We start from the raw sequence: 24025 nt of genomic DNA on the forward strand, positions 1-24025 counted from the left end.
AGTATAATGCCCCGTATGCAAGGTCTCTTCAAACTTCAAAGCTTTTGCATGAGGAACTGTCACCACCCTATGGTTAAAAAATATGGCACTGGTATTCACACCTATATATGATCAAAATTATCACTGGAAATAAATGATTCTTTCCTGGATAACAATTTGCATTATCAAAATACAACCCACCCAACATTCTTGACTTCGGATGCTGAACTGATTATTTGGAAGTCCCAGCAGCCTGTTTCAATATGATGATGCTGGTTACACAACGTCTACAAGCAACCTAAGGCACCATGAAGACATCTTCCTCGACAGCCTCCTTAATGCCAAAGCCAAATTAACAAATTAAGCTTAGAAAGTCTCAGTCCTCGGTTCTGACAATATGGATGAAAGTAAACGTGTTCCTAAGGCTGCATGGACAAAATGACAGCATGCTTGATGGTCAAGGATCACAATCCCTTAACTTTACCACCATCCACATGTCAGGACCCACATTACATCGCCAAAAAAAAAAAAAGCAAGAAAACTGAGAATGCTTTGATCGTGAAGGCTTTGCATTTGCTTTCCTTGATGAATGAATTTTCTTATCAACTGTGCTGACTCTTTTTCCTTGAATCTGACTCCAACTTGAACGCAAAAGGTGGTCAGCAGATTAAAACGATGTGCCACACCGCCAGGCCTTAAATTTGGGGAAAAATGCTTATTGTAAGGCCTATCCTTTGTATGGTACAAGTAACTCTAAAATTCTCTTGCTGAATACCCGTCGGGAACACCCATCAATTAAAGCATGAACCATCTCAGCTGCTCATTTTCACATTACTACAAAGGAACCTTACCCTCCTACACTTTCTCAACTTAGCAAGAGCCTCTTGTGTTTTCCCCTGCAGAAGATCCACATATACTACTGCAAGCAATACTCTTGGACTGTTGGGCAGGGAAGAGAGACCTTGCTTTGCAAAGTGGCTTGCCTGCCCAAGATCACCCTGGATTGCAGACATGGCGGCAAGGTTCACATACAGGGCCCCACGAGCCTCATCAGGCTTCAGGAACCCCATAATATCTCGGGACCCTTCCACAGTTGTTTTGGTCCCTTCCACAGTTGTTTTGGCAGTAAGAGAGCCATTTGACTCCTCATAATCAGCAGCTTTCTCATTACTCCACTTCTCTCTGTCTTCATTAGTGTATGGCAACTCGACATTTTGTCCATCTGCTATATAGACTAATAACTGCTCCGCAGCTTCTTTAGGTCGGTTCAGGCAACAGAGTGCTTCAGCGGCATATACATGACCAAGAAAGAGATGCATTTTAGAACAGTCTGGCAGATGCTGGAGGGACTTTGCAGCAACCAATGCTTTCAAAGGATCTTCTAAGCACAATCCAACATATGCAAGGTCTCCTAAAACAGCTTGCCTTATTCTGTGGTTTTCTTTTCTGCACACGTCCTCATATCTAGCAACTGAGATCTGTAAGGTGGTACTCGAGCTGGTACCACCCTTAGTTTCTTTAGGATCACAATTTAAACTGACTGCAGTGGATGCTGATGTTGAATTCAATGCTTTTGAGTCCCCGCTCGGCAAATTCTTCTGGTTTGAATTCTTAAGGTTTATAGATGCTCCCAGGTTAGGATCAGCCACTTCCAATGCCAAGGCTGAGGCATCAAGTTCCGTCATTTTCCAATCCAAAGTATCTAATAACAGCTGAGCATTGAGAAGACAATGCCGAGCAAATGGAAGTGAGATCAAGATCTGATCGTCGCCATTGGTCACAACATCTCCTGTTGTAGAATCTGAATTGCTAAATCTTGAGTTCACATAGTTGACAACTAGTTGCCGCCATTTGCCTGAACCAGCAACATGAACTTCAATATTTTCACCACTTGAAGAAGCACTTAGCAACCCCTTCTCTAGTGCCAGGAGACAGCATTCAGCAAAACGGAGCCAGAAGAGTGGTCGGTTGCTAAAGACTGGAATGGCTTGATGAAAACAGCGAGCTGCAGCCAATGGCTTTCCACACGCTAAATGCTGAAGCCCACAGTTGTATGCAATGAGACAGGATTTGTCCTGTGAAAAAGCAGCAAGCTTCAAAGGCTTCTCTGATTGAAGCAACAAGCTGTGCCTCAGTGCCTTGTTAAAGAACCAGTTTGATGTGTGGTGCGACATTTGCTGGTGAAGTATGCACCCAATATTATTGTTATACATGCTAAGCATTACTGGTTCTGTTCGGTTACTAATTGTATCCAAAAGTTTTATAGCCTTGCGATGGTTGCCACGAGCATACTCTAACTGAGACTTCAGGAGGAGCTCTGTAGATGAATCTTTACCACGTACCATGTTCATGGCAAGCTTAAGCTCACGTTTTGCACTCTTCAGGTTCCTAGTAAGGAGCAGAAGTCGGACCTTGTAAATATGCATTTTCAGTTTTAGATCAGTGGCAGTAGCAGCCCAATCAGCTGAGGTTTTTGAGTGATCATTCGAGGTTGGCCTACCCAAGTTCTGATTTCCACCATCCAATGTTGAGTACAAGGTTTCATACTCTAATGCTTCATCAGATAAATTTCCCACCAGAGAGTTCTCAGCAGCATTTGCACTGGCACTTGAATCTGAACTAGAAGCATCTGATGCAGCAATATTACTTGTTCCAGCAGCTTTAAATTGGTTCAAAGGTTGATGCTGCAGGCTTCCATTATCACATTGGTTTGAGAAAGAGCTAACACCAAAGGATTTTTCCAGATATCGAATTACATCCTACAAATCCAGATATAAAAATATCAAGGCAAAGAACATAAGACAATCTGGCATATTGAAAAATTAAACAGAGAAGCAAACATCAAAGCACTTGTCAACAGATCATGTTTGATCACTGTTATCAGTAATACAAATTTCCCGATGGCTTAAAGTATCACATCAGCCAGTGATTTTTTTTGAGTACTGTTCATGCTACAAGACCATGAACAATAACCATTCTTCATTGTATGAACAACACCTTCTGATAAATGAATAGATTGAAGTTGCCTTCTCTGGAGTATCATGGTTCATTTTTTTTCCTCTTTCTCTTGAAATCCACAGTTTTTTCTCTTCTCCTCTCCACTTTCATTTCCTCCCTTTACTCTTATGTTTTCTCAATCATTGGAAGCTCTTATGCCTTGAGTTGCAGTCAAAATAGTTTCAGGTATAGATCTGAAATTATAAAAACCCAAATCCAGCTCTAGTCTACAAATGGCTGCATCAACACATTTGCTACTTGATGTATTAGAAAAAATGTACAAGTGTTCACATTGACAATGTCGATGGAAATTCATGTGGGAGACTAGGTACCACACACTGGAAAGAGTCAAGGTATAGAAAGTGCACCGCAAGACTTCAAAAAAGAATTGAAGGGAACAAACTTGCATCAAGCAACATGGAACTCTCAAAAATTGTTATGACCAACTTGAGGCCTTCTCAATCCAAAACAAATCAGCTACTAGACTTTCTAATTAAATTTATCCTAGACAATATCAAGATCAATTATATTAAATAAATTGCCCTCAATATAAGAAAAATTATGGAAAAAAGTAATGTTAAGAAAAACTATCCTCAGGCTCTATACAAATTTTGAGTGCACCTGTTGATTGATATTCCTATATCTCTTGATTTGTGTCTACAAATCAGGAATTTTAATTTATGTATTTCCGTATCTAGAGTAGGAGATATTTGTCATTGTTTTGTTTCCTATTGTAATTGATTCGAAAAATCTGTATAATCCTAAACAAAAAATATATCAAATTCTGTTTAGGAAATATATCATTAAGAGATCAATAAGTTCATTGTACCTAGACTTTTATTGCTCTATATATAGAGCCTCTTGTAACATAAAAGATATACAAGCAATTTGATTATCAACAGTCTTAAGTGCACCAAACAAATCTATACCTGAGCATTCCACTGACTGGCCTGTAGTTCTCCAAAAAGATATATGCTCTACTCGTAATCCTTATCCTATTTATAATTTCTTGAGCTATCATCATTTATCTTCATCCCATTATGCCTTTGTTTCTGCCTTGTCTTTCGTTTCTACTCTTAAAACTGTCCGGGAAGTACTTTCCCATCCAGAATGGTGTCATGCAATGATTGATGAGATGGCAGCCTTGAAATCCAATAACACATGGACTCTTGTTCCTTCCCCTCTTAGAAAATCTACAGTTGGTTGTCGATAGATTTTTACTATCAAAGTGAGCCCTGATGGGCAGGTGGATCGTTTGAAAACACGTCTTGTGGCTAAAGGCTATACTTAGATTTTTGGTCTTAATTATGGAGACACAATCTCCCCTATTGCTAAGATGGCGTCTGTCCGGCTCTTCTTATCAATAGCTGCCATGAACCATGGGCCTCTATATCAGCTGGACATCAAAAATGTCTTTCTACATGGTGCCTTGTTGGAGAAAATTTATATAGAACAACCACCTAGATTTGTTGCTAAAGAGGAGACGAGTCTGATTTGCAGGTTACACAAATCACTATATGTCCTTAAGCAGTCTCTCCGAATATGGTTTGGAAGATCTAGTAAAGTAATACAGCAATTTGGCATGGTCCGTAGTGAGGCAGATCACTCTGTATTTTATAAACATCCGTCCTCTAATCTATGCATCTACCTTGTGGTCTACGTGGATGATATTGTCATTACAGATGATGATCATGACGGTATCAAAGGTCTAAAATAGCACTTGTTTCAACACTTCCAAACTAAGGACCTGGGTTGGTTGCGGTACTTCCTTGGGATTGAAGTAGCCCAATCAAAAACAAGCATCGTCATCTCTCGAAGAAAGTATGCCCTTGACATTCTAGAAGAGACTGGGATGCTAAATTGTAAACCAATCGATACTCCTATGGATCCAAACGTGAAACTTCTACCAGATCAGGGGGAGCCCTATTCAGACCCAGACAAATATCGGAGACTAATAGAAAAATTAAATTATCTCACCATGACCAGACCAGACATATCCTTCGCTGTTAGTGTTGTAAGTCAGTTTCTTAACTCTCCTTGTGACAGTCATTGGGATGCAGTGGTTTGGATCTTGAGATATATTAAGAGTTCTACCAGAAGAAAGTTGATTTATGAAAATAAAGGCCATAGAGACATTGTTGCATATATAAATGCAGATTAGGCAGGATCCCCTAGTGATAGAAGATCGACTTCTGGGTACTATGTTCTTATTGGGGGCAATCTCATCTCATGAAAAAGCAAAAAATAGAATGTGGTTATCAGATCAAGTGCAGAAGCAGAATATCGAGCTATGGCCCTTACTACATGTGAACTTGTATGGTTGAGACAACTGCTTCAAAAATTAAAATTTTGCAAGGTAGACTCTGAAATTCATTTGTGATAATCAAGCAGCCTTGCACATTGTTTCCAATCCAGTCTTCCATGAGCGGACTAAACATATAGAGATTGACTGCCATTTCATCCAAGAAAAAATCATCTCTGAAGAAATCACTATCTCGTTTGTGAATTCTAACGATCAACTAGCAGATATTTTCACCAAATCACTTCGGGATCCAACGATAACATACATATGTAACAAGCTTGATGCACATGAGATATACGCACCAGCTTGAGGGGGAGTATTGATTGATATCCCTATATCCCTTGATTAGTGTCTACAAATCAGAAATTTTAATTTATGTATTTCCATATCTAGAGTATGAGATATTTGTCATTATTTTGTTTCCTATTGTAATTGATTCGAGAAATCTGTATAATCCTAAACAGAAAATATATCAAATCCTGTTTAGAAAATATATCATTAGATTCATTGTACCTACACCTTTATTGCTCTATATATAGAGCCTCTTGTAACATGAAAGATATACAAGCAATTCTGATCACCAACAGTCTTAAATGCACCAAACAAATCTATCCTTCAGTAAATAGTTGAACAATTATATGCATGACCTTCGTCCAATGAAGTTAGTTCTCTTATCATCAACAAATCCACATGCTGTATCTTAATCAAAAAAGAGATAATTTATTAAATATGTGGCGTCATGATTCCCATTATTCTAACACATTAACATGTACCGGTGATTTACAAGTGCCATACTCACTCATCATGGTTGTTCACGACCTACATTACATAGATCTGAACCATCTCAAGTTAGTTCTCATATATTTATCCTCAATTGAGGGGTGACAATTTATGACTGGACCCACTGACCCGAGATAAGTGCATTACAAATTGGCATAAGCAGGTTTTAGACATAAGCAGGTTGATCTTCCTTAATCCATTTATTAAATGGATCGGGTTCAAGTTTAGAGTCCTAACTTATCTAACCTGTTCCAATTGTTTAATCCTTGGATCATGTTGACAAGGCCACAACACACTCATTTACAACCTGTTTAAATCATTCAAGACCTGCTTAACCTGTTTAACTTGTTATCGCAGGCCTGACCCATTCCAACCTATTTATCAGATGGCCTACATGTGTTAGGCTGGGTTACTTGTTTTACTAAACAAGTTGGGAACAGTTATGGATTTTGACCTGTTTAATAAATAGATCAGTTTCAAGTTGATAGGTTTTCCCTAATGCCTATGTATCAACCCGAATGTCTTTGATAATAATCACTCATAAAAATGCTGATTGGGCCTACCCAGATTTCTCAACCGAAAGTCCATTGATGGTAAACCGAAGATAAGATGCCTTGGATGCTTATCGTTACCCATTTTTACATTTTACCACATTCGCCACGACATTGTCATCCTGCAAAAATCATCTTAAGGAGAATCTTCACCACCCAAAGTTCCAAACTATATATGGTAAAGCAGGTCTTACAGCCTCCATATATCATGTACCAATATGCCTTGCCTTCTATGATTGGACAAAACTCCAGATTCCGATCTTCATTTGATCAACCATTTTAAGAATGATAACATAAAAACAACAAACATCCCCAACAGAACCCTTAAGAAGCAGGGTCAGCACTCAAGTAATTGAGTTTTGGGGGTCAAGAGCCCCATACCAAAATGGTGAGCCCCCTCTCAAGGTCGAACTTTTGCGTGAGGTAAACCTATTTCACAAAGGCGGTCTTAACATACGGTTGCTATTATAGCATTGCTGTTGTTTTAAATACGAGAAATAAACATATTTTATGCAAATGTTGTACCTCATAACACCCAATAATCCAATTTATAATGACAAAGTTATGTCTTCTAGGTTCTCCAGACATACACCTTTACCTGTGCACTGTCTCCATCTTATTTAACACACCTTCCATTGTCTCTTCATCCTTATTCAATAGAACCAAATGGGAGAATAATTTCATCCCACATGCCTTGTTTCTACCTATACAATTTTCATCACAAATATTTTCATTCTAGTTTTTGTCCATTCTCAGTTATAGTTTTGGGGTAGATGGGACCTACAGTGAAAATGATGATGCTGCATAGCCCATACATAGGCATACCTAGTGATACAATTTGAGATCATCATACGGGGATAATCCTCGAAGGTTTCACTAAGATGGAAATAGCCTAGAAAAATAATATAGAAAGCAAAATTGGAGTTGTGGAACAATCTCCACCCAACCAACAGCCACATGGCCTAGAAGCCCATTCTGTCTTAATAGAAAAGGAGAACTCTTTCCTCTTTTCTCATGGAAGCCTTTACTTGTTTCCTTGAGAAAGTTGGTTACTTTCTTTTCCTATATGCAAGCCGTAATTTGCATCCTCTTTTGGTTAACCTAACCTGTCTCCCTAAGAGAAAACGTTCTTTTCTTTACACGTTCAAATATCTACAGCCACAAGCAACCAATATGGGCTGATATAGGAGATGAACCGGCATCATAATATGGACTTGAATAAAATCAAGATCAAGGATATCAAGATCAAGGATTGCTGTACTGGTACCAGTACCCATACCGACGCTGAACTGGTATGGTATGGTACCGGTACCTACCATACCATACCGACATACGGTATACTCCGACGTACCGGTTCAGTACTGATACAATTTTTTTTTGTTTTGTTTTTTTTTTTTTATTTTCAAGTTAATATCATGATTATCATCCCAAAATTACATTATATTACATATTTATTTATATATTTGGATTCAATTTTTGAGTTTGGTACTGGTATAGGGAATCTTGATCCAAATACATATTTATTTATATTATATTACAACTCTATCATCCTAAAATTAAAAAAAAAAATGTATAAATGTGCATTAAAATGTATCTAAACTTTTAAAGTATAAAGCACAAAGAATAATATAGTAATCTCAAGATCTGCTCTGCATCTAATATCTCGTCGAGTGTCTGTGACGCTCGTAGATATCTGAATCACCAGCATTGTCTGGAGAAACATCAGTCCATCCCTCTAACCAAATAGCACTGTAATTCTGAATATTCATCTCATAAGGCATCCTCTCTGGATTACAAGACATCTCAAAACTCTCACTCAAACTCTGACTTTGAGAGATATCCTCGAGATGATGGTATGACTGTGGAGAAGTCCATCCAAATATGCCAATAGTAAAATCTGATCCGTAAGATGCTCCAGACTGCATAGAGTAGTAATCACTGGAAGATGATATCTCGGACGGACCATATCCATATGGATCATAAGGTGGCTGCGGGTAATAGGATCCATAATGCGAAGATGATCCAGATATATCAATGGATCCTACTCCATGTGCAAGATCGTCTGCAGCTACATCGTGTGCTGAATGACCTCTAGGAGCCCGTCGTTTATATGTAATCGGCTCCCCACGATCTCTACCGACTCGTCCATCGTGTTCCCTATCTTGTGTGGTATGTATAAACTGAAACTCATCGATGAATCAATACCACCCTGTGATTGTGTCTCATAAACAATGATCTTCTGTCCTCCAGTCCCTCCCTCCCTAATCATCAGATCCATGACTACCAGTACTATCATTATCCTTTTTGGTCTCCGAATCTGAGTTAGACAGCTCCTGTAGTCTCGAGAGTGGTGCACGTGCAACTGTCTTTCCTTTTCCTCCCCTTGTGCCCCTCTGTGACTGAATTTTCTGTACTTGAGAGGATAGATGTCTTGTTGCTGATCGACCTCGTCTAAACATTTCTTGCTCAAACATCTGCGAGGATGTCTTAGACATCGAGTCATGTGATGAATGACCCCCTATGACCCCTCAGGCTGTGGCTAATCAACTGAAATCTTATGTAGAATATTTTTTTCTGCCCATTGTCCTGGATCTACCCTAATCTCCCTATCTACCACACTGGCTGGTCATAGAGGGGATCCTGACTCATCAAGCTCTAGTTCCTGCTATTGTCCTGCAAGCCATTCGATCATCGGATTGTCGTCCTCATCATCATAATCACCTAATGTCGGATCTGCATAGTTCAGGTGCACGTCCTCCTAGATATATTTTACCCTCAACTTCAAATTACAGTGAACATATACAAGATCGTTGAGGCGCTTGTGTTGAACGATTTCTCTATTTGCTGTAGATAAGGATGAAAGTCGACCAATTGCACTCAGCCACTAGAAGAGACTGTCTGAAAAAGAATACAGATCGTCACAGCTTTCAAATTATCTACGGACTGTCCAAAATGAATCCACCATTCAGCTGCAAAAATATTATGCAAAATTACATATCAGATTTTATGGTATCTCTAGGTATGTAACGTCAATAAAGTCTTCTTATTATTGATATGTAATTTACTTGAATTCATTTTCTTTTTGTTTATGACAGTCGATACAACTCCAAAGCTGTCCATCCTCTCTCTAAATTGTTTTGTCTGTGAAAAATATATTTCTTAAATTAACAAATATGTTATTGATTATGGACCGAATTCAGCTAAATGCTCACACATTAGGTAACCTAACATACCTCTTGCAGGCACATAGATACGATTTTCGGATCGGACATCATCTTATATATCACATTACGGAGAGCAGTGAAAAGTTAGCTATCCATATCTAGCCCACGTGTGATATACTGAAACCTCATATTCAAATAGTAAGCTACAGATAAATTCACAAATAATTAACTTACACAAGTACAAAAGCTGAAAAATTTTTAATGAAATTTTTCATTCATGCTTACCGGTTAGATGCAAATCCATTCTCATCTGATAGTCCCAGCGGCGCTCGATGATGTTGATGTATTCTTGGACATGTTTCGGATCTATCTCACTGATCTGTTTCTTTGTCCTCTCCATCATATGATATAAAAAGCCCTCTGAGGATATTTCTCGCTATCCATGACGCGAAGCACCTCGTATATTGACTTGATAACTTTCACTATCTTATCAGTCCGTTGTCAGAATGACTGACTCGTCACCAAATTTTCTACTTGACTTCCCTCAGTGCCAGCCCTCGCATATCTGCTCTCCTACCACTCAGTACTGACAAACATCTAACGTAAAGCTGCTTTCTTTTCTAGAAGGCTATCAAGTGCTATGCAGTTCGTAGCAAACCTAATGACACCCGATCTCAAGATCTTCCCCCAGTATATATCCGCATCAATGATAGGACCCATATATGATTGTAGATGAATCTAATAATAGTTTGAAACATATCTACTATCTACTGCACTCTACGAAGCTTTTCAATATCCATCAATATGAGATCAATACAATATGCAGCACATGGGATCCAATAAATATACGATCGCCGCTCCATCAGTAACTCTCCGACGGTCTTATATTATGGTCCATTATTTGTGATGATCTGTACGACATTCTGCTCTCCTACTAAGTCAATCATCTCCGTCGGTTCAAGGATGTATGCGGCATCGTATATCTTATCTGAAGCATCAATTGACTTGTGAAAAAATATTTTTCTATCATAATATGTTAAGAAATTGATAATGCTCTATCCGGTAGGATCAGTCCAACCATCACACATCACTGTCAGTCCGTATGTAGGCCATTTATTCTTATAAGAAGCAATCCATCTCTGTAGCTCCTTGTTACTGTAAAGAAGCTGACTATAGATATCCTTAAGTGCTATGGGATCCACACTCAGACCGACAGTCTGTATAGCTGAAATGGCAGACCGATAGTAAGTATTGTTTGCTGCATGTACTGAAATGTGCTTGAAATAAAATCATGATCTAATAGCTCGCCACATATCCATCTTATCCTTCTTCAACATGTTGCCAATCCTCTACTGTTTTGAATCCTTATTGAAAAAAATCTGTGGATCCAAATTATGAATGGTGGCTCCTGCTGGCATGTCTTTAGAAGATCTCCTCCTACTGCCAAAAACCTCCAACATAGATGAAATACCGTGCCTGCCTCTACTGTCGGTCTCTCTGACTGAGGTGGTCCTCCTGAACTCTGATCCCCCCAGCAGTTGTAGAGCCAAATTCTGATTCATAGCATGATGGTCCATATCGCTCCCTATATCTGACCATCTCCTCCAACAGGTACTAATCATCTAGACTCGTCTGAATAGCAGCCTCAATTTGTGCCTCATCATCTGAATTATAAGCCTCCTCTGACTAGAGTGATAGGAAGGTGACTCTACGGCTCGATGATCCACCTCTATCCTTTTCTGCTTTGCCTTTTTCTTTGATGATTTAGAAATCAACAAAGTGCTTCATCAACTGACGTACCTCCTGTGGACATTTCCGACACAGGAACACATCGCCGTAACCACCAGTCCAATGCTGCTTCAGTCTAGTCACCCCTCTCCCTTTGAACTCTGTGTTGCACCATTTGTATCTCCAATGGTGCCAAGCCGAAAGCATCTCGCCATGCTCCCAGCCAATGTCACGCTCTGTATCTTTCTTCTTACTCATCTCTACAAGATTAACAAAGCACAACATTTTAATAATATGATTTTACAGTTATTTTTTCAAATTTATTTTTTTAATTTTTTTCGAAAATATATTAAAAAAAAATTAAAAAAATTAATTAATGAAAATTAATAATTTTCACGTCATCACGTAGATCATCCAAAGAACTACAATATATAATGAAATCATATCCAAATCACAAATTTTGACATGATTTCTTCTTAATTTTGTACTTATTGCTGCTTTTCGGTCAAACAATTAAAAAAAAATTAAGCGAGAAAATGGTAGATTATCTTGCTCTCGGTCGTTCTTTGTCACCTTCTCAACAGGATTATGATAAAATTTCTCGCATCCACAAGCTCCGCAAATTTTTTTTTCCTCTCGTTTCCATGATGAACCGAGCCTCTAGCTCGAAAGCCAAAGGTCTCAGGAGGTAGGAAAGGGAAGCTAAAGTTTCCCTCCCAACATAATGGCCCCACCCCCACACCTCCCCACATGCCACAGTCGGTAGGCTTGAACCACTCGGTTCAAGCGGTTTAGGCAGGAACTGGGCGGTTCTTGCAGTATACCGGACCGAACCGACCGATTCGGTCCAGCACCTCTTATTTTTCGAAAAAAAGGCCCAAACCGAACTGGCTAGTTGCCAGTCCGGCTCGGTTTGCCCCATATCGGCCGGTTCGGGCCGATACGACAAACCCTGATCAAGATACATTTCTTCGCTTCCATGGTGTGAGTTCATGCTTCAAGAGTGTCTCTCTTTCAGCCTTGATTGCAATGCCTGGATATTTTGGCTGTGAAAATTTGACAACATATGTTTCTTCTTCCTAGGACTGCAAGTGGGTCCGATTGGGTTGAGGATTTGCTTGATCCAAGTCCAACTTCACTTAAAATTTGGGTCTAAAATCTATTTATCCAACCCTAACCACCTATTAACTAGGTTGGGCCAGGTCAGATTTACAGTTCTATTTTTATATCCAACAAGGAGAGTGAGTTGTGTTGGTCTAGATCCAATTCCATCCCCTTGTTTTCAGATCAGGTCAGATTAATTCCAACTAAAGGTATTTTCAGAATTTAGTGTCTTCTCAATATCACAAAAAAAAAAAAGTTAGATTCTACAAAATTCTTATCTGTAGGCACTTAAAAAATTTTAAATATATATAAATTATAGTTAATTATCTTAAGAAAATCCATTGGACCATTTTGGGTCATGGCAAACTTAGTTCTACTCTCTGCATTGAGAAAAACTGACTACCTAATTATGTATTTCGTTTTTATTTATAGATGCTTAAGTAAATGGATTGGGTCAGATATTCTCAAGTCTATTTGGTTCGTGGAGTTACCTAATGCATTTTGGTCCATATATTAATTGGGATTAGATCAGGTCAGCATTGGATCAAGATCCAAGTTCAAACACAATTAAATGTGGGGTTTAGATTTAGATCCAACCAATGTATACTTAATGTGGGTTGGATCCAATCAGGTCTTATCATGTCAGATCTCAGTTTTCATATTGGAACTCAAGTAAAGCCTAATCCATTTGCAGTCCTCATTTTCCCTTCATCTTTTTCCTCATATGCCTAGCCTTAACTTTTCTAATGATATTGAAAACCATACAATCTCTAAACCACCTTCCAAAAAATGGTTTTTCTTCTGTCCAACCTCCATATTTTATCCGTAGCCATGTCTGAATTTCCAGAAACCAAAACCTTGATGTTTCACACCCAATCATTTCTCAGAATCACGTCACCCACACTGATCTCTAATTATCCATCACCTAGTTTTCTAGATAAAAATGAAAAAGAAAAAGGTTTTTGTCTACTCCAGTATTATACAAGATTCAGGTCTGATTACAGATTTTATAGCAAATATACATTTAAGCTCCTGCTATTCTGAATACAATCTCCTTGTCTCCCATAAAATTCTACATTAATTTCAGTAAGAAAGCATTAATTCATAGGTTGTTTTGCATCAGGCATGCTAATGATTCAAGTTCAAATTCAGGAAAATAAGAAAGACCAAAAATATTTCAATGGAAACTTAAAGTAATTCGAAGTTAGATTTATCACAGATAACTGGACTAAATAAGAACAAATGGCGAGGTAAAATTAATAAGAGACTATAAATTGGAGAGGATTGATGATATGATGTAAAGAGTAAATCTTTAGCATCAATTTGGGATGCAAAGCTAGGAATACTATAGTATCACTATGGGGCTGCACACTAGCTCCGAAGAGGCAAGGAAGCATAACATGTTGGCATGTGAACTTACAGCAGCTTTTGATGCGTCTTGGGAAGACAATGAAATATCCAGTAAGAGAAGGCACACACTAAGAGCTGTTGACTGCAAAAGTGCAAATGACATATAAGAAAAGAAAGCAACAGAGCTTAGGCTTTCTTAATTAATGAGTAATTATTGAAATCTGATATACCTCATCTATGGGTTCTAAATTTTGATATAACGGTTCTAGAACCGATAATGCATTTGCATAATTATGAAGATTATAAAGGATAACTGCCTGTTTACACAACAAATAGAGTAAGAAAACTGTCAATACCAATAACAATATCAGTGCTCTTCAAGCACAAACTTGAAAATAAAGAAAGAAATGAAAATGGCATATAGATAGCGTACAGTGTTGAATGTGATGATGGAAGTGTCAAACTCATCTACATAAGCAATGCCACCAGCATTTGTAGCAGACAACTGATACAGGGAACCACTACTCCCTCTAGATCCTGACGTAACATTGCTACCAAGGCTGTTAGCAGCTTCCATCTGTTCTCCAGATTTATGAGCTAGGTCTTCACTTCTCTTCTATATCAACATCAACAAATTGGTCCAAAAGTCCCATGCAAAACAGGGCCAACCATCAAAAAATGGCAGGAAAGGTCAAACAAAAGTAATGTTGATGCAATTACTACAAACTATCTACAAAACCTTCAAATTTGAAGAGACCAACAGATTGAAGCCAAAAGAAAAATAAATTAAGCTCCGAAACTCCAAACATCAGCAAACTGAAGTGATTTCCAATAATACAAATTATATACAGCTTCCCCAAACTATTAATAGTATATACCAATATTGCAAAAGCAACATCCACATTTCATGACAAAGATGATGAGAATTTATCTCCAAATGTAACCTTTTGTAACTTCTGTTGCACTGGGGGAAGCGCGCTTGTATACAGAACAATCTAAAGAAATTACTATGTTCAGTATATTAAGGGTGACTTTGGTGTTGTTTCTGCTTTTTGAGAAAAGAAGAAAGAAGTTAGGTTATCTAGCTTCTCCTAGAAGCACTTTTCCGACTTTCTCTTCTTGTAGAAGCACTTTTCAGACAACATTACCAAACACTTAATTTTTTAGCAAAGTGCCTTTTGCTTTAAAAGTCATGAAAGTACTTTTCTTAAGCAATACCAAGCATGCACTAAAGCTGAGCATATTTTAGAACCAGTGAGCCACAGGCTGAACTTCAGCTTCAAATGCAGAAGGTAAAAGTGCTTCTGCATGTAACATAGGAATTCTTAAGAGAAGAGATTGCTTAAGTGTAAGTATTGAGTACTGAGCATTGATTGTTTAAGACTATGTGGGTGCATTCACAACTGGAGGGCAAATTGGGTGTGCCTTGCAGAGTTGGGCAGTGAAAATTGTTCCACATTCCCAAGTTATGGCACTGGAAAAAAAACTTTTGCCAAAGATCAGTGGAACAAATACAAATCTGCAAAGCACATGTGACAGAACAATGATTTAGGGAAAAAAAAAAATCTCTTGGGATATTCCCTTCAGGTGTTTATAAAAGCCAGAGTTTCAATTGGGGCTACTTAAGAGGTAAGTGAACTGCTAGCAGTATTATCGATCTTCCTGGAAAAGGAAAGGGGAATAAGTAAAAGGAATTCGTGTTATAAAAAGATGCACCATAATGGATATAAATCAGATCAGGTGCAACCATTCTCCATTCAGTTTTGAAGTGTGTTATTGCATTTATAAGGCACATATTATAACAAAATACATTATTTACTAGATGCGGTAACTCATAACTAATGAGAGCACATAAAGTTTCACAAATGGAAACATGATGTAAGCCCAAAGGGTGTTAGATTTTACTTTTTGGGTTTGTTAATTAATTCATATAGATAAGTTTAGGTTTATAAAAGAGCTGATTTACAAGACTACCAGAGGGTTATAGTTTGTTAAGAATGCTCCTTCATGAGCCTTATCTTGAGTTGTATTATTGTCAAGAAAAGTCCCCAGATTGTATCTTGAATGATTGTCGGGTGGATTATATGCTTCATGGAGCGTTAAGTTTGTGATTAAGAATGTATCATCAAATTTTGACATTTAATATGCTCTAAATCCAAAAACTTCTTTTCCAATTCCCCCACAATATAGTTCTCATACATACTACCAACTTACCCCCAATCTAAACTTTTCCTCTCTTTATTAAGCATGGCTTCTGTTTTCCCTATCCACAAAATCTTTAGCTCAAATCACATCAAAGTGGTAGCAGAGCAGTTCTGGTCAACTAAGTACCTTTTGTCATCATAAAAGCTTGGTCATAAAATTTTAATAGTTGCAAGAACCCTTAATTATAAAAACATATGGTGGTTATACAGTGTACAAGAACTGCTGTCAACTCTCAAGTTAAAGCTCTTGTGTTTCGATAGAAAATGCTTGTGGTAAAAAAGCATTAATGATTGATAGGACATTGGAATATCAATACTACACAGGCTAACTATGTTGAAGCAGTAGTTTACAGCAAATATTATTTTTATCTAGTAACGGTTTCTTCTGATTTTTGGTTAGTTAGAAAGCAATAGTTGACTTTCTAACTTCTGTCCAGCAACCAGATGCATTGCAACAATGTGCTTACGAGAGCCTTTAGAAACTTTCTGGTCAATTATTAGTGTCAGTGCCATTCACTAACAGAAAGGTGCTATGCTACACAATCTCACTATAGGTGTCACTAGAAACAAAATTTTCCAGTCAAAACATTAGGACAACTAATTTAAAACATTAATCCTTTCGAACATAAAACTTGAAGCAAGTGCCATAAATAGCTAATATCCATGGCTCATTTATTTAATTAGATTACAATTTCACATAAAAAAGTTGGGCGCCAGTCATTAGCAAATGGGAAAGCAAAGCAAGCACATTAATTTATCAAGTCTTAGGAGGTCAAATGTGGTTTTCCTAACTATCATTCCACCAAACAAGAATGAACTAAAATGCATTCGAATGGGGCACGAAACTACAAAAGCTCAAGGTGACATCTTGGAGGATTGAGGAAGACAGCATCACATATAATAATGGAAAACAAAAATTTGAAAAGAAAAGTGTTTGGTCAATCAAAAAGAAAGGAAATATCTTCATTCTTTAACCGTTATAGATGATCACATTGAAAACAAGGTTTTAAGTTTTGGCTACAAATCTGTTTCGATCGAGACCGGACCAAAACTAACTCCCAAGTTCAGGACTCAGTTTAGGTGGTTTCACTTAGTTTCAGTCAAAATTGACAAGTTTCAGTCTAGTTTCCATGGTTTTTGTCAGTTTCAACTATATATATATATATATATAAGACTTCATTTTGATGTTTGTCATTATATTTTGTCATTTCTTTGTTTATTAAGTTCATAGGCTATATATAGTACAATTTTTCCATAGATCTTTTTTTTCTTGAGTTAAAAGAGGGATCCATAATAAATATAATTCTTGACAGTCAAGGCCTCTCTAATGGCCCTATCATAGCACTTCATAAATATTGTTATAAACAACCAAATACGATACATTTCACAAAAATAATATTTTTTTATGCACAATAAACAAAACATTTCTATTAGTATTACCATTTATATTGTAATGATGATGATGGCCACTATCAGTTGTGTCACCCACCTTTTATGCTTGATTTAAGGATACTTGGTATTTTGCTTAAGAAATTTGTACATTCATGTGATATATTTAATGCATTAAGATTTAATACAATTTGATTTCACTATCCAAATTATATAAATTATGAATCTGGATAAAATAATCAGATGATGGGAAATGACTTGCTTATAGATTAACTTTAGTATGAAGCCACCCAAACCATTATAAGTTATGATCCTAAATAACTTAAAACACAATCAAATGATGGGAAATAACTTGCCTTTTTTTTATTTTCCTTTTTTTAGACTTTTTTCGTAACTTTTTTTATCCAAACTCCAAAACTCATAGTAGAACAGCTGAAACTACTAACACCAGAACTCTAGCTAGGGGACCAAAAGCATAATTGAGTTTTAAAATTGATCAAAAACATTACATCACAAAACATAAGTGAGTGGATTCATACATATTCTTGCAAATATCAAACACAATGGCCACATGAGACTATGAAGATCCTTATTTCAAAAAGGAGGAGAATTATGCATAATTTACAGGTATTTAAATCAAGGATTTATGTATTATGTGTCAATGACATGCTAGCTTGGCACTACTACAGCATTTATTAGGTCCTGCTAAGCTACGCCAGTGCTTGGCACGAGGCATAGCAGTATGTCAAGTATGATGCACAGCCAGTATAGCACATGGCATGGTGGCTTGCCGAGTACTGGCATACAACCAGTACTATGTCAATGCCACATGTCGATATGGCATAGGCACAATACATATCACATCATGCCATGCCAAAGAGCACTTAATTCATCAAGTTAAACTTTCATGCAATTCAATATCATAGGTCATAAGATTGAAAAACTGAAGAGGTTGTGTATGCTCCTAGGTTTACGTGCTGGATTGCATAAATAACTTATTGACAGCTGAGAGATGTTTGAGACAATTATCTTAAACACTGGAGGTTGACGATTGAAGCATTGGTTCTTGTTCAACTAGCAAAAACATAACAAGCTTACCAACATTTATTAATAGACAGAATAAAATAATGGAACAACTATCAGATGCCATTAGATGAACACAGATAATAGTATGAGTTAGATTTACGGTCGAACTAAGAGGATAACTAAGAGGTTTCAAGAAAGCTCAGTTAAATACCAAGTATTAATTCTAAATAAAGATTATATGCCCAATAAAGCACACAACCATCCCGGAGTAAATTGTAACAAAGTTCTCAGTTATATGAGATCATCTTTATGGAATTAACACAGGGATCTCACTAGCAATAGGCAGACAATCAAAATTATCTAGTCTACCGAGATTTTTTATTTTCTATCTGAATATGAAAGTATCTTATGGGAACAGTCAAAAGAGCCAAAAGCAAAAAAAGGCATAGATGCTTGACATGTCCACCTTACCTTAACTCTCTTGAACACATCAAGTAGCTTTTTTGGGTCAGGACAACCATCATGATAGTACTCTGCAACAGCTATGTTATGAAGAATCTGAAAAATAATAGCAAGTCAACTCAGAACTAATGACATGAAAATACTAATCTCCATGATTCTTTTACTTTTCACAGGTTAATATCACTACCATTATTTTACTCAGAATATGCCATAATGGTCTCCCGAATGGAATGACAGTGCATAACAAAAAGCACCACATGATAAAATTCATTCTGCACCATTGAAATTCGCAAGATCTTCTCTTATAATTCAAGAACTTCAAGGTAATTCAACAAGATGTGGTTTGATTATCTATTAGTTGATATGATTGAAGATGCCACTGTAATGGTCATGATGCTCTCATATAACATGTGGGAGGCAATGATTGTGGTGGTGGTACTGGGGGAAATTCTGTTGCATTATGTATGTTGGTCCATCCAAATATTCTCATTAGCTTCCACATCATAATGTAAATCTTAGGACTCAAAGGCCCTAATGTATTATCCCATTTATTCCTAAGCCTAATGCATTGGTTCAATATAGCAAGATCCTCAAACCACAAAACTCTAACCAAGGGTTACATCAGCCTTGGTTGCAAATAAATATATGAAATCAATCCATTTTTACCTCCATCTATATAGATCATGAGTTACTTACGCATGGAAAATGTGAAACTATATCCCTACCAGAAAATACCACAGATATATGATGTGCTGAGCCCAAGGTAAATGCTCCTTGTATCATCAAGAAGGGAAACAGAGATACTGACTGAGGATTACTTAACATTGCTTCACACCATAGTCCAACAACTAATCATTTTGACATACAACAAAATGTATCGACATAGTGCAAAATTAGTCATCCCAAAAACTTTTTCAATATTAATTGTTTCATGCATATAAGGCTTCCTAGTTAGTGATATGCTAATATTTGATTGGTATTTGAAGTTCTAAACTTATTATTATGGAATTATACATATGTAAAGCAATCACAAGAACATGGAGCACCTGATGTGCTTGAAATAATGGAATACATTGAATAGACTATGTTAGAAAAATTTCAAGTCTTCTGAGCAAATACAATGAGTTCATGTATAAGATTGTGTATGTTTTTTTTTGGGATGATGTATGCTAATATTGGGTCCGAGAAACATAGCAGGTTAAATTGTGTGGTACCACGTGATTCTTGAAATCTACTGTTCTTTTAAAATTGTTTCTATAATAAGGGTTTCTTCAAAGTGGCAAGGAGGATGTGTTTCCACATTTGATATAGATATTCTCCATAGAAAAAGTGGACCAGACAATACGGCAAGAAAAAGTGGAAACAGCTATGCATTGTCAACCATAAACATCATAAAACTTATTTAAGATGAAGTAAAGCATAAGTACCATACAGAGCAAATCAAATTATTCAAAGAACAGATCTTGAATGCACTCATGATTGTTGGATATGACCATGAGCCATCAGTTTGAGATAATTAAGTACATGATATTCTAGAAGATAGAAATTGTCAAAGGATAACCCAATGGTGTGTCTGGATCCATCAAATCACTGAAGAGTGCTCATCTAGAAAAGAGTGAATGAATCAAGTTGGAATTAATCAAAATGTATTTCATAAGAAGAACCTGTGATATAGTTTATGACGCAATTTACGCTTACATAAAATCTGAAATAATCTAACTGTACTAAACCACAAACATCATTAAAACAATAACTAAAAAGAATGATCTTCCAATCAGTAATGCTATCTCATTTCATCATTCAACTTTGTAATTGGCAAAAAATTCACAATCCTAATCTCAAAAACACAAAAAAATTAATCGTACATGATCTCCTGTAGACTTCTGACATTGGTCAATTCAACCTGGCCTTCTTTTTTTCTACTTCTCCATTCAGTGAGAAGGCAAAATTCTGTATGACAGATATATTCAGAAAACATTTAGGGTTTCTTTCTAAACGTCTTGACATATATCAGGTTTTCTTGTCACAACAAGTTACGTATGGAAAACCTTTAGAAGTTGCCATGGATGACTATGAACCTAAGATAACTAGAAAAAGATTGAGATGGTTAACCATTAGTCTAAACATACTGGCAGAATGTAAACCTCTCTTCCCCAAACAAGAAAACATGCCACACAAGTTTGTAAAGTGAATTTAATCAAGTTTGAATTTTTTTTTAAAAAAAATTGAAAATAATGAAGGGCATTCAACCGAGGCGAATCCATAAGCTCTAAGGCAACAGTTCATGATAAGATCCAAGGCCTTAGAAACGGAAAATCGAACAGCATAGCAGGGTTTTCTTCGCCTTCTTCAACAAAAAAAGGCAAAAAATAAACGAAAAGAGCAAATTTCACACCTTGGGATCATCTTCTTTCTTCTGCAGCAGCTGCTTCAACACATCGATACACTCAGAGTAGCGCCGGCTCTGAAAAAGAACGGCAGCCTCTTTGGCCAGACCCGCCGTGACGGACAAAAGCCCATCCTCCTCCGCGGACCCGTCCTTGCCCGCTGCCACTGCTGCTGGAGCCACAGACGAATCCCGATTGTCCATTGCTCGAATCGATCAGCTCCGACCGGATCCAACAAATCAAATCAATCGCAGGAACGGAAGATGAATGCAGCCAAACCAATGCCAGCTCCTCCCTTGATGACGAAATAAGGGAAAAAACTATCAAATTCTGATCGGGCCGGGGCGCGAGGGCACGGGGTTTTCTTCCTCCATGGTAGGGTTTCCGAAAGGAGGAGAAAGAGAAGCAGGAAAGGGTTAGGTTTGAGCAGGGAGGAGGGGAAAAGGGGGTTTAGGGTTTGGGGCGGCGATTTCTTGGAGCCGTCGTAGGCGATACAAAGCCGAAGGGGCTCAAAAGAAAGCTAGTGTTAAGTTCCTTGAGAGAGACGATGGGAGGAAGAGAAGTTTTGGCTCTGATAATTTTGGGGTTTATTTTTGTTCACGGAATTTTCAGGCAAAATGGGCCATCGGCCGCGGTAAGAGGAAGAAAGGAGCGGTATCTTGTGAACAATTTTTATTTTTTCTTAGCACGCGATGCCCTCCGAGTGCGAGTAGCCTTTAGTATGTGATGCTACAGATGATGCTAAGCAAACTTCTAATTCCACACACACGGCCACGCCCTCTAATTGATTCGAGGTGTAGGGGCCCACCTTTTGGTGAGAGGCTGTACGTTCGCGTGAAACTTTGGGGTGTGTGTTGAGCTTTTCCCTTTTTTTTATGGGTTGCATGGTGTGGTTAATTACGGGCAGACAGATTTTTTTTTTTTTTGGTAGAAGGGCAGACAGATTTGATTTGGATGTTAGAATGAGAGTCGCCAAATGGCTTGCAGGGGTCGCACTTGTCCGTATGGCTATCAATGAGGATCTTCCATGGAATGGTGAGCGTTTGAATGGTATTACTCCTTGTCGCGCGGCAGCAAGACGGGGTCTGATTTGGTCTTTAAGAGATGGGGTAGGTAAAGGTGAGCTCTTCTGATCCTTTTTTTTTTTTTTTTAAAAAAAGGGAAACAACTATGAAACTTTTTAATGATTATTCTGAATTTTTTTGAGGCCTATAATACCAAAATTTCTGCTGTAATTTTTTTTTTTTGATAATTACTGCATTACAAAATTTAAACAAAATTGAAAAGTTCGTGTCTGAATGTTTTTTTGAGACTGAACGTAGCTAGTTGTGATTGGCTATCTGCCCTATAATTTGCCATTGAGGCTCTTGCATGACCAACCACACACTGCTACATTAGCTCGCAATAGCCTCACATGCATGCATGCATGCATGAATGGCACCTAAAGGACCCGTTCTTTTGTAGGTAAAAGATTTATCCATGAAACTATATTTTTCTGGATAAGTATTTCCCAGGTAATATTTAGATAGAAAAATAACTTACCTATGTTCTTTTATACATGGGAAAGTGGCTTTGAAATATGTTACCCATATTCTTTTGCATTATTACTTTTCCAGATAAGTTGCTAAACTTTATCCATATTTTCCATAATACCCTTTATGCTTCTTGGGTCAAATTTGATGATTTATTTATAAAGCTTAATTTTTTTTGTATCAAACTAAGCAATTTTTTTTGTACCAAACTAAGCTTTTAGTCTATACCAAATTATCTTAACATAATAAAATTATCAACTTCTAATAAAGATATATTTTATTAGTCTGAGTTATTAGGCATTAACGATAGAGGCATCGAAAACGAGAAAAAAGATATTTTAGGAATAAAATTAAGAGATCACTTTACCGGTTGATGGGAAAATCATTTAGCCATCCTCTGGATGGGTAAAATTTTCCTCCTATTTCATGGGTAAATGCCACCCATGGAAAATAATTTATCCATCTTGAAATCTGTGAGAACATGAGTAAGTTGGTCAATAAGAAAGTTGACCAATTTTCTCATGATATTTATCCACAAAAAAACGAGAGAATATGATTTAGATGGAAGGTCACTATCCTACAGGCAAGGGAAAGATAATAAATATGAATGATCATGACATTGCATATATGTCAAATCAAACAATAGGTATTAGAGCAAGTCCAACACCGGCGTGAGTAGTCCATGCATGTGCTATGGAATGATGGACAGGGTCCTGATATTACACCCTCATCTATCATGTTATAAAATAAAAATATATATCCATTCGGGCCTCGCATCCTTGACCCATGGAGTAGACATTCGAACACCATCCAAGGGTAGAATTGCAAAGTAGGAGGAGATATAGAAAACAATATTTGAAGCAAATACTATAAAAATACTTGCTAAAAAATTACATTGTGTCATAAAGCATTAAAGGCTCAAGAGCTAGATGTTTATAATGGTTAGTCAAGCTCACCATCTCCAAGTAAACGTCGAGTCAACCTAGTAATATTTGAATAGCAAATATGCATGTCTGTGGCCATCTATTTAGGGCGAGAGAGGCCTCAAAATCACAAGAGGTTCTATTGTG

The 24025-nt window shown here is 37.3% G+C and overlaps 1 protein-coding gene across 3 annotated transcripts; it reads right to left on the reverse strand.

The window, feature by feature from the left end:
• Positions 1–106: 106 nt before the first annotated feature.
• LOC105039046 (uncharacterized) lies at positions 107–22121 on the reverse strand. Of its 3 annotated transcripts, XM_073243984.1 has the most exons (7): positions 21432–21556; positions 20902–20986; positions 19046–19132; positions 14389–14571; positions 14186–14272; positions 14026–14097; positions 107–2738 (listed from the first exon to the last, which is right to left on the reverse strand). In XM_073243984.1, exons 4-7 carry the CDS (start codon positions 14530–14532, stop codon positions 792–794), a joined length of 2250 nt encoding a protein of 749 aa, XP_073100085.1. In that variant the 5' UTR covers positions 14533–14571; positions 19046–19132; positions 20902–20986; positions 21432–21556; the 3' UTR covers positions 107–791. The 3 variants fall into 3 exon arrangements, with proteins under 3 accessions (XP_073100085.1, XP_073100084.1, XP_010913321.1); XM_073243983.1 differs by lacking the exon at positions 20902–20986 and having other exon boundaries at positions 14389–14568; positions 21432–22121; XM_010915019.4 differs by lacking the exon at positions 20902–20986 and having other exon boundaries at positions 21432–22121.
• Positions 22122–24025: the final 1904 nt, after the last annotated feature.

This window comes from Elaeis guineensis, chromosome 1 (genome assembly GCF_000442705.2).
Source record: "Elaeis guineensis isolate ETL-2024a chromosome 1, EG11, whole genome shotgun sequence".
In the NCBI taxonomy this organism is placed as follows: Eukaryota; Viridiplantae; Streptophyta; class Magnoliopsida; order Arecales; family Arecaceae; genus Elaeis; species Elaeis guineensis.